The 9,170-nt window shown below is 47.9% G+C and overlaps 1 protein-coding gene across 1 annotated transcript; it reads right to left on the reverse strand.

Annotated features, from left to right (window-relative positions):
* Positions 1-1,297: 1,297 nt before the first annotated feature.
* ATP5F1A (ATP synthase F1 subunit alpha) lies at positions 1,298-8,684 on the reverse strand. The gene is made up of 12 exons (XM_065747109.1): positions 8,599-8,684; positions 8,160-8,238; positions 6,666-6,835; positions 5,716-5,889; positions 5,460-5,626; positions 5,168-5,316; positions 4,072-4,223; positions 3,727-3,951; positions 3,517-3,624; positions 2,370-2,514; positions 2,129-2,279; positions 1,298-1,509 (listed from the first exon to the last, which is right to left on the reverse strand). Exons 1-12 carry the CDS (start codon positions 8,656-8,658, stop codon positions 1,428-1,430), a joined length of 1,662 nt encoding a protein of 553 aa, XP_065603181.1. The 5' UTR covers positions 8,659-8,684; the 3' UTR covers positions 1,298-1,427.
* Positions 8,685-9,170: the final 486 nt, after the last annotated feature.

A 9,170-nucleotide genomic window follows, 5' to 3' on the forward strand; every position in this document is an offset into this window, starting at 1 on the left:
TGACACAGGGACAACCGAGATAGCCCAGGAAGGTTAAAAAAAGAAAAGAAAAAAAAAAAAAAAAAAGCATTTTCCACTTACTGAAATCTGCTGACTCGTGACCTGAGGGCACTGCTCTGCACATGCATCAAAGCTGAGATTGGCAGCAAAGCTTTGCGGGGATTTTTCCCTTCAGTCCCCACATCTCCATTTTCTGCCCCAATGAAAGTGCCACGTCTGTTTCAGGTGCGAAATGTCCACATTTCAGGTCAACGGTTTGAAGGCTGCAGCAATCAGACAGCTGTGCTGTCACCTAATTCCTTAGATACATGTAAAAGCTCTAAAATCCGAGTCCTGGAACACATATCTTGTTTCCTTCCATGTTCGCCTTTTCCAACTGATTTTGACGGCACCAGAAGAACACACTTCAGGACAGGCAGGTGCACCCAAGTGAGGCTGAGACAGAAGGACAGCAGGACACAGCAGCGGAGGTCAGAGTACTCAGGGCAGCACAGCTGTCTCCAGCAGTGCTGCAGCAGCCGCACATCACAGCTGCGGTGCTGCGTGGCACCAGCATTACCGTAGCGCTGACAGCAATGCACGGTTGGGAAAGGTGGAACGAACGCTTCCACCCACCAGAAGAGGGCCCGAAGCCTGCGGTCCTTACCAGGCATCGCCACCGCAGCCCACACGTTTCTCTGCTTCGCAGCACCACCCGGCGGCCACGAAACTAAATTGCTCTTCTGGGGACTTCCCAATAGATGCTTACACTCCGGAACGCAGGGGTCGCATACCTCACCAAAGCCCCACTCACAGTACCAACTGGGAAGTCAGGAATGGAACGATGTTCGGGAATGTAACCTCCCCCACATCACAACTGAGAAGCCCCACAGAACTGGGGCGAAGAAGAGGCTCTGATGTGCAGCTGTCCTGAGACAGAAGGGAAGTAATTTGAAAGAACATGTCTTCTGAAAGGCAGCTGCCAGGAGTGTGACTTAGCAGCCCTACAGCACACTGTGCTCAGTATCAGAGAAGGCAATGCTCCGAGGTGCACAGCCATCATTCATGGCATGAGAGTGACAACATCACAGCTATATGCCTCCCCCTGAATTCTGCCTGGTGCAAAGGAGAAAAACTACAACAGCAAAATGCAGCTGTTGCAAGAGGATCAGCAGCCAGACACACAGCCCTGCTGGTAGCTCCCATACAGGGACTTGGTTCCTCCAGCAAGAGAGCACCCACAGAAATGTAACTTCCCATAGTGCACTGTTAACGCAGCCAGCTCGAAAAGCAGTAACTGAGAACAGAAAATCCAAGCCCTTGTACATGGAAACTTTTATTCCCAGTGAATGAGATCTGTACATTCAAGTTGCACATACTTTTAGCCTTTGATGGATCCGGAGCACATACCACAAGAACAGCCTGGTCTGTTTGAACAGATGAAGAGTTTATGCCTCGAAGGTAGACAGGAAATTTGTGACTATTTCCTTCAGCTTCGCTTCTGTTTGGTCAGAGATCTTTCCTTCGGCCCTGTCAAAAGAAGAGTTCAGTTCTGACATGGGAATAAATGTACTGTGAATTCCTAAGGAGAAAAACATCTACTAATATAATACCCCTTCTCCAGAATAGTTTGCTATGTTTAAGAACTGAATGTTGTCAACAAATACTCTCAAAGCAGAGCTCTGCTGAGCTAGATACAGCTACCTTCCATGCAGCTCTGCTCCAGGGAAAGAATGCACAAGACCCAACTCAGGACACAGCAAGCTAGAACCAGGTCACAGAGCAAGACAGTGTTAATGCTGAAGTCCCCACAGTTAGCTTGGTAACACAGCAGTAAGCAGCACTTGATCTACAGCACTAACACTATTAAAAACATGGGAACTGACTACACAAATCAATTTCAGTATCAGCTTACAGGACAGGCATGGAAGTAGGTTCACTTTAAGCACGAGTAGGGTTTCCAAGTTGAAAAAATGCTAAGCTCTGGGTAACCACACAAGGATGGAAGGTAACGTGACCCCCAGTCAGAGGCAGCTCAGAAGGCCTGATGTTCTAGGACACATTAACTTAACAGTTCAGTGATTGATACCTGCCCTCCCACTCTCAAATCAGCACTCCTGGAATGAAGTAAGGTAACAACACGTCATACCTGATGGTGGAGAGGAGGGCCTGGTGCTGGCTCAGTACATGAGCCAGGAAAGCACTCTCAAATTTAGTGATTTTGCTGGGCTCCAGCTTGTCCAAGTGACCTCTTACGCCAGCATAGATGACTGCAACCTGTTCCTCAATAGCCATGGGAACTGCAGGAAAGGAAACATTCATACCATTAGCACGTTTCTATCACAACAGGTGAATGGGAAACACAGACACGTCATGTCCTGGGCACTGACCATACTGTCCTTGTTTCAGGAGCTCTGTCAGACGCACACCACGATTCAGCAGCTGTTGTGTGGCAGCATCCAAATCAGACCCGAACTGAGCAAAGGCAGCCACTTCACGGTACTGAGCCAACTCCAGCTTCATGGTACCTGCCACCTGCAAGACACAGGTCATGACAAGTTCCAGCCATTTTAAAATGAACCCAGCAGCCAGTAGGTTATCTTCAGAAGGCAGCCACCACACATCACCACACAGGTGTATTTCTCAAAATCCCATTCTGTTCGGCCTTCTAATGTTCTGTGCCTTTCTGAAAGCTTCACAACTGATTTTGCACCTCTCACAGACAATGGTAGGGACTGGAAAAAGCCTCTAGAGAACACTAAGTCCAACCCCCTATTAAAGCAGGATCCCTGCAGCAGGCTGTACAGGAAGGCGTTCAGACAGCTCTTAAATACCTCCAGAGAAGCAGAGCTCAGCAGCTCCCTGGGCAGCCTGTTCCACTGTTCTGTCACTCTGACAGTAAATGCGTTCTTCTCTGTGTTAGTAAGGAACTTCTTGTGTTCCAATTTCTGCCCATTGTCCCTTGTTCTATTGCTGCTTGCCACCAAAGCAAAGAGTCCGCTCCCACTGACATGATCTGACACGATTCCTGCAATTCAGATACTTATTGCTTGGATTCTCCCTTAGCTTTCTCTTCTCTGGCTGAACAGTCCAACATCCCTCACCCTTTCCCCATACATGAGATGCTTCGGGCACTTCATCATCTTTGTCACCCTTCACAGGACATTTTCTAGTTGATCTCTATCTTTATTTTACCTGGGGAGCCCAGAACTGTACTCCAGATGTGGTCTTTCTCACTTGTGCTGGGATTAAAAGTGGGATTAGGAATATTTTCTGCATCGAGATAGCTCAGCACTCACTTCAGCAGAACGAAACTTATCAGCCAAACATCCCCATGTGATGAATCTTCCCCTCACTCCCTACCTCCTGCAGGCAACAGAAATATCAAGGAGATCTCATAGGCTTGTTCTTACTTCGTAATGTCAAGGAACCCTAAGCTTAATTCCCTCTGTACTCAGGACTCAAGAGTGGAATGGGTTGCACATCCTCCAGGATGCTTGTCTCTGATGCAACAAGGAGCAGCAGTTTCATGCTTACCTGCTTCATTGCCCTGGTCTGTGCAGCAGAACCTACACGGGACACAGACAGGCCAACATTGATAGCTGGTCGGATACCTTTGTAGAACAGCTCAGTTTCCAAGAAGATCTGAAGAAGAAAATGGTCTTACTACCTTCTCCAGGAGCCTAAAAGCATCCCCTAGAGATTCGCCAGTGAGCTACACAGCAGTACACAAAGAGCATGTCCTACCTGTCCATCAGTGATGGAGATTACATTGGTTGGAATGTATGCGGACACATCACCAGCCTGAGTTTCAATGACAGGCAACGCAGTCAGGGAGCCACCCCCGAAGGAATCGTTCATTTTGGCTGCTCTCTCCAGCAGGCGAGAGTGCAGGTAGAACACATCACCCGGGTAGGCTTCGCGGCCCGGCGGACGACGCAGCAGCAGAGACATCTGGCGGTAGGCAACGGCCTGCACAGTAACACAAAGAAACCTCTCATATTTCAGTAGCTCAATTAAAAATTGAATTTCTAAGTCTGCGGGGTTCACACTGCTCTAAGCACCAATGCTGACTACGGCTTGATTCCTCACCTGCTTGGACAAGTCATCATAGATGATCAACGCATGTTTTCCATTGTCTCTGAAGTACTCCCCCATGGAGCAGCCTGAGTAAGGGGCCAGATACTGAAGGGGTGCAGCATCAGATGCTGTGGCAGACACCACAATTGTGTACTTCATGGCATCTGCAGAGAATTGGAGAGCACACCAGAAGTTCATTACGTTACCACACAAATAACCAACAAATGCAATGAATATATGAAGCACTAGCTGCTGAAGCAAAGCCAGGCAGCATCACTGTCAGATGGAAAAACACAGTACTAACATATCCTTTAGCGTGACTAACTCAAGAAGGCTCAAGAGTAAATTTATGGCAGCTATAGCCCAGCATTTGCAGACTTCTTTCCCATTTGAAGTGCAATTTGAACTTCACCTGGGACACACCTGGGCCATACAAGTCACTCACAGCTTAGTGTGTCTGATCTTTAGCTTTTGCAAGGAGGTACTACAATGCTTAACAGCCCAAGCTGTTACTGAATTATCCTTTTTCTTTCCCTGCCAAACCATGATTCTGCGTGACCCAGCAGGCCAGAGGTAAGCTGCTTGATTTCTTCTAAGCTACATTTGCAATCCCATGTGCTTATGTTACACATGCAGCCCCTTTTGTCAGGCATGTTACTGTTTCTGAAGGGAAGTTACCAGGCAATCAGCATCTGGGCAGTAAAGATTCCTCACTAAACTGCCATTCACACTGACTTGCATATCCATGAAGCAAATGTTAAGTTCACAAACGTTGAGGGCCACATCCTGTAGACTGGGCCTGACAAGCTGATAAGGTTAAATTTCTCAACTGATGAAACAAAAAAACCCACCAGAGGGTAAGTTCTTCAGAAACCATTCAACAGTTTGTAGGATTTCACACAAGTTTTCTAATGCACTGTAGTGAAAAGAGGGCCACCTACCCACTCCCCCAACAACTGGTAGGACTTCCTGTCCACAACAGCAAGTAGTCCTCCCTGCTCTAGTAAGAACTTTGTCTATGCTTTCGATTGGAAGAGTTCATAGAAGTACTGAGCATTATAAGATGGCACTATTAGCCAAGCACAACCACCAGAAAGAAACCTGTTACCTGCATCAGTAAGCCTCTTCACCAGCTGAGCAACAGTAGATCTCTTCTGTCCAATGGCAACATAAATACAGTACAGCTTCTTTTTCTCATCTGTTCCATCATTAAATCGTTTCTGGTTAATTATTGTGTCAATGGCAATTGACGTTTTCCTGCACAATATAGAGTTAGGTTAAATTAAGCTGCTCATTTCACTCCCAGTCTCCACTGAGTTATGTACAGAACGTTCTGCTGTACAAAGGCGAACACAAGTTTCTGTTCACAGAAACATGTTTAGTTTGAGCATTTAACTCACCCGGTCTGCCTGTCACCAATGATCAGCTCACGCTGGCCTCGACCGATTGGCACCAAGCTGTCCACGGCCTTAATTCCAGTCTGCATAGGCTCCCGCACAGAGATTCTGGGAATGATGCCAGGGGCCTTTAAGCCAACTCTTCTACGTGTCTTAGATGTAATAGGACCCTTAAAAGAGAAGAAAAAAACAACACTGTAGTCTCTACCACACAGAAGCAAGCTTAAGATTTGGCATTATTAGACTTAGTTACACTTACCTTCCCATCAATTGGATTGCCCAGAGCATCTACAACACGGCCCAGCAGCTCTTCCCCAACCGGAACATCCACAATGGCACCAGTCCTCTTCACAACATCCCCTTCCTTGATCAGTCTGTCATTACCAAACACGACCACACCAACGTTGTCAGGCTCCAAGTTCAAGGACATTCCCTAAGGTAACAACCATGATATCATGAGCAGAATGATACCTGCACCTGAGCAGCACTCCCAACTATTCAGTACTGATGTGAGTAACACATAACAAAGGTGACCTAAATCTTATTTAGAACAGTCACTTATGTTCTGATGCACGTACATTCTTCCATACTGGCAACAATATCCACACAGACCTTAAATGTATGACATCTTTGCTGTACTTGCAGCACTCATTCCTCCTGCTAAGAAAAACCGAAAGGATAACCAGGGCTCAAACAAATTTACCTTGCCTAGGAGTTCAACAAAAGAAAAGAACTGGATTATCTGCCTAAGGCATATCACAGCATTAAAAAAATTCTGAAAGAAATACTCCTGTACTCCCAGGGAACAGCCAGCTTTCTCACTTTAGCATACCCTTAAGGCTGTAAGTCAGCAAATGGCAGAGTACCCTGGAACAGAGAGTCTGTTTTCTCAAAAGTAACCTGAAAAGCCTGCCTGAAACCAATGGAAATAGAAGAGATAATCTGGTGCTGGATTATTACTTTCTAGAGTAAAGCAAACGAAGCTGAAGTGCTGGCCAAAAAACAGGGTAACAACACCAAAAAGGAAACTGTCATAAATCCAAAAGGAGCGATTGATTTTCATAGCGTTATTTCAATGTACCGAATATTCAAGTTAAAATTAAGGTCCAAAAAAGCTCCACATGGGTAATTCCAAACAGTATCAGAACCTTCTTACAGCAGTCATCTTCCTGCTTCTACAATAAATAAATTGCTTTAGAGAAAGCTAACCTTAAGTCCAGAAGAGAACTCAACCATTTCTTCTGCTTGAACATTTCTCAGGCCATACACACGGGCAATGCCATCACCAATGGAGAGCACGCGGCCAGTTTCCTCAAGTTCAGCAGAGGTGTCAGCTCCCAAAATACGCTCCTCAAGAATAGAGGATACCTCAGCAGTGCCTAGGAGACATTTTGAGGCAGATTCAGTGATTTCACATAAGATGAAGTCAGTAAATTAACATACCCTTTCTTAAGTATGTCATAAAATGTGGAAAGTGATGTTTTTCCTTACATACAACGCATGAGGTAAGCAACAGCGTACACAGCTAATAAAATCAGCTTCAACTCACTATTGAAATCGTTTCAATCAAAACACTGACAGGTGTTCAGTTCAGTCATCAATTTCCTTCAATGTCCTACAGCCTTGGCAATTCCTTGCCCTGGAGTGCCATCAGGACGAACTGTCAAGACTTGGCTAAGAAAGGAGACATGCCAGCTCTGCAGGCAGAGAACTGCACACATCAAAGTACTGCCAACTCATTGGTAGCCCAATAACCAACCATATTCTAGAGGCACTAAATACATTTAAGGAACAGGTCGTTCAATATAAGCTATTAAAGTGTATTCTCCATCTTCCTCCAGCAGTTGGCCTGTAACAGCTTTCTATCTCCTCTGCTAGGATGCACCAAGGAACACAGTGGAAGTTATTTATTAATAGTATCCTTCGTCAGCCTAAGCAGCATCAAAAATCATAGGCGGGCCACAGCCAAACACTGCACTGCAGTGTTACATCCTCATTGGGATGCTGTCAGCCACAGGCCTTCTACCCAAGGACACAGGGTCAAATTCAAGTCTGAGAAAATACTCCATTCTCTAATATTCCTACCAAGGAGACAAAAAAACTGTAATTTGAGGTGCCTTTTTTTTCTCCAGATAATTCTACAGATCTTGTAACACTACAGTGGACTCAGATGGGATCTGATCCACATCTATAAATATCTAAGGAGCGGGAGGCAAAGGGATGAGGCCGGACTCTTCTCAGCAGTGTGTAGCAATAGGACAAGGGGAAAAGGCCACAAACATGAGGTTCTGCACAAATTCACAGTGCAGTGACAGAGCACTGGAGCTGCACAGGGAGGTGGTGGAGTCTCCTTCTCTGCAGACATCCAAGACCCACCTGGATACCTACCTGCGCAGGGCGCTGCTTTGGCAGGGGGGTTGGGCTCTTTCTCTGGAGGTGCCTTCCAACCTCTACAGCTTTGTGATGTCGCGATTTCTGGGGTACTTAAGCTGACATGTGATCTCCTTTTGGTTTTGGCATATCCCGAGAACTACTAAAGTGCCATCTCCTGGACATGGCTCTGTAACTGATACTTTGCTTTCCAACGCCGTACATGGATTTTACCAGCTGACACACACATCCTGCACTCCAAACTACCGCAGCTGACTGATCATGCTTCTAAAGAACACTCTTACAATAACACAGAGCCTCGTTCACACTTACCGGTTTTCTGAAAGCCCATTTTGGAGGTGTGGATGTTTCTTGCAGCCACCAACGCCGCACCAAGGCTGCTCCTGGAAACCTGAAACCAGGAATTGCTTTAGTAACAGCAAAGTTTCCTTGACGAAAGGGAATGCTCCGAAGATATCACGAAGCTCCCCTGTAAAGTCCCAGAGACACAAAGACATGCCCACCAGAGCTGCCCTCAGAGCGCTGACCTCCCCAAGGACACCCCGCAAGCAGCGATAACGCCTCAAAAGCTTACGGCTCGGCTTGCACAGCAGTGCTGACACGAGTTACCCGACCATCCCCGCACCCACAGCCCGGCAGCGGCCCCTCAGCGCGAGCGCCGGGCACAGAAAAGCCGCGGCCCCTCAGTATCACTGCGAAGCCAAGATGGCGGCGGGATGCCACCCCTCAGCCGCCAAGGTCGCGCGCTCACCATGCCGGCCTGCCGCGAAAGGGAGCGGGCGAGGACGGCGGCCACGCGGGCGGACAGCATGATGGTGGTGATAACGATGGCAGCGGCAGCGGCAGCGGCAGCGGTAGCGGTAAGGGGGGGGCAAATCCGAGGCGGGCGGTAGCTGCTGCAGCCGGCGCGCGGACCGCTCTGTCCACAAAATGGCGACGCGGAGCGGAACCACTTCGCCGGCGCTCCGCCCTGCGGCACCGCCAATGGGCGCGGCGCTCCGTGTGGACCCGAGGGCCGCCCACCGACCGCAGCGCCCTTGAGGCGGGGTGGGCGCGTTTCAGAGCCGAGGAGAAAAGGGCGTCGGAGGTTTATCCCCCCACAGCCTATTCTGGGCAGCCTGTGGTACGGCCTCAGATGATTGCGGTGGAAAACTTGCCCCTGACAGGTGAGACCCATAGGGACCCATAGTGTGGCCCAAAGTGACCCATAGTGACTATAAAGACCCATTGGGACTCATAGGGTCTATAGTGACGCATTGAGACTCACAGTGACCAATAGCGTGACCCATAGGGACTCATAGAGATCCATTTGGAGTCACAGGG

The sequence above is a fragment of the Cyrtonyx montezumae genome, unplaced genomic scaffold, assembly GCF_038088225.1.
Source record: "Cyrtonyx montezumae isolate F1298 unplaced genomic scaffold, pur_monq_1.0 scaffold_41, whole genome shotgun sequence".
Classification (NCBI taxonomy): domain Eukaryota; kingdom Metazoa; phylum Chordata; class Aves; order Galliformes; family Odontophoridae; genus Cyrtonyx; species Cyrtonyx montezumae.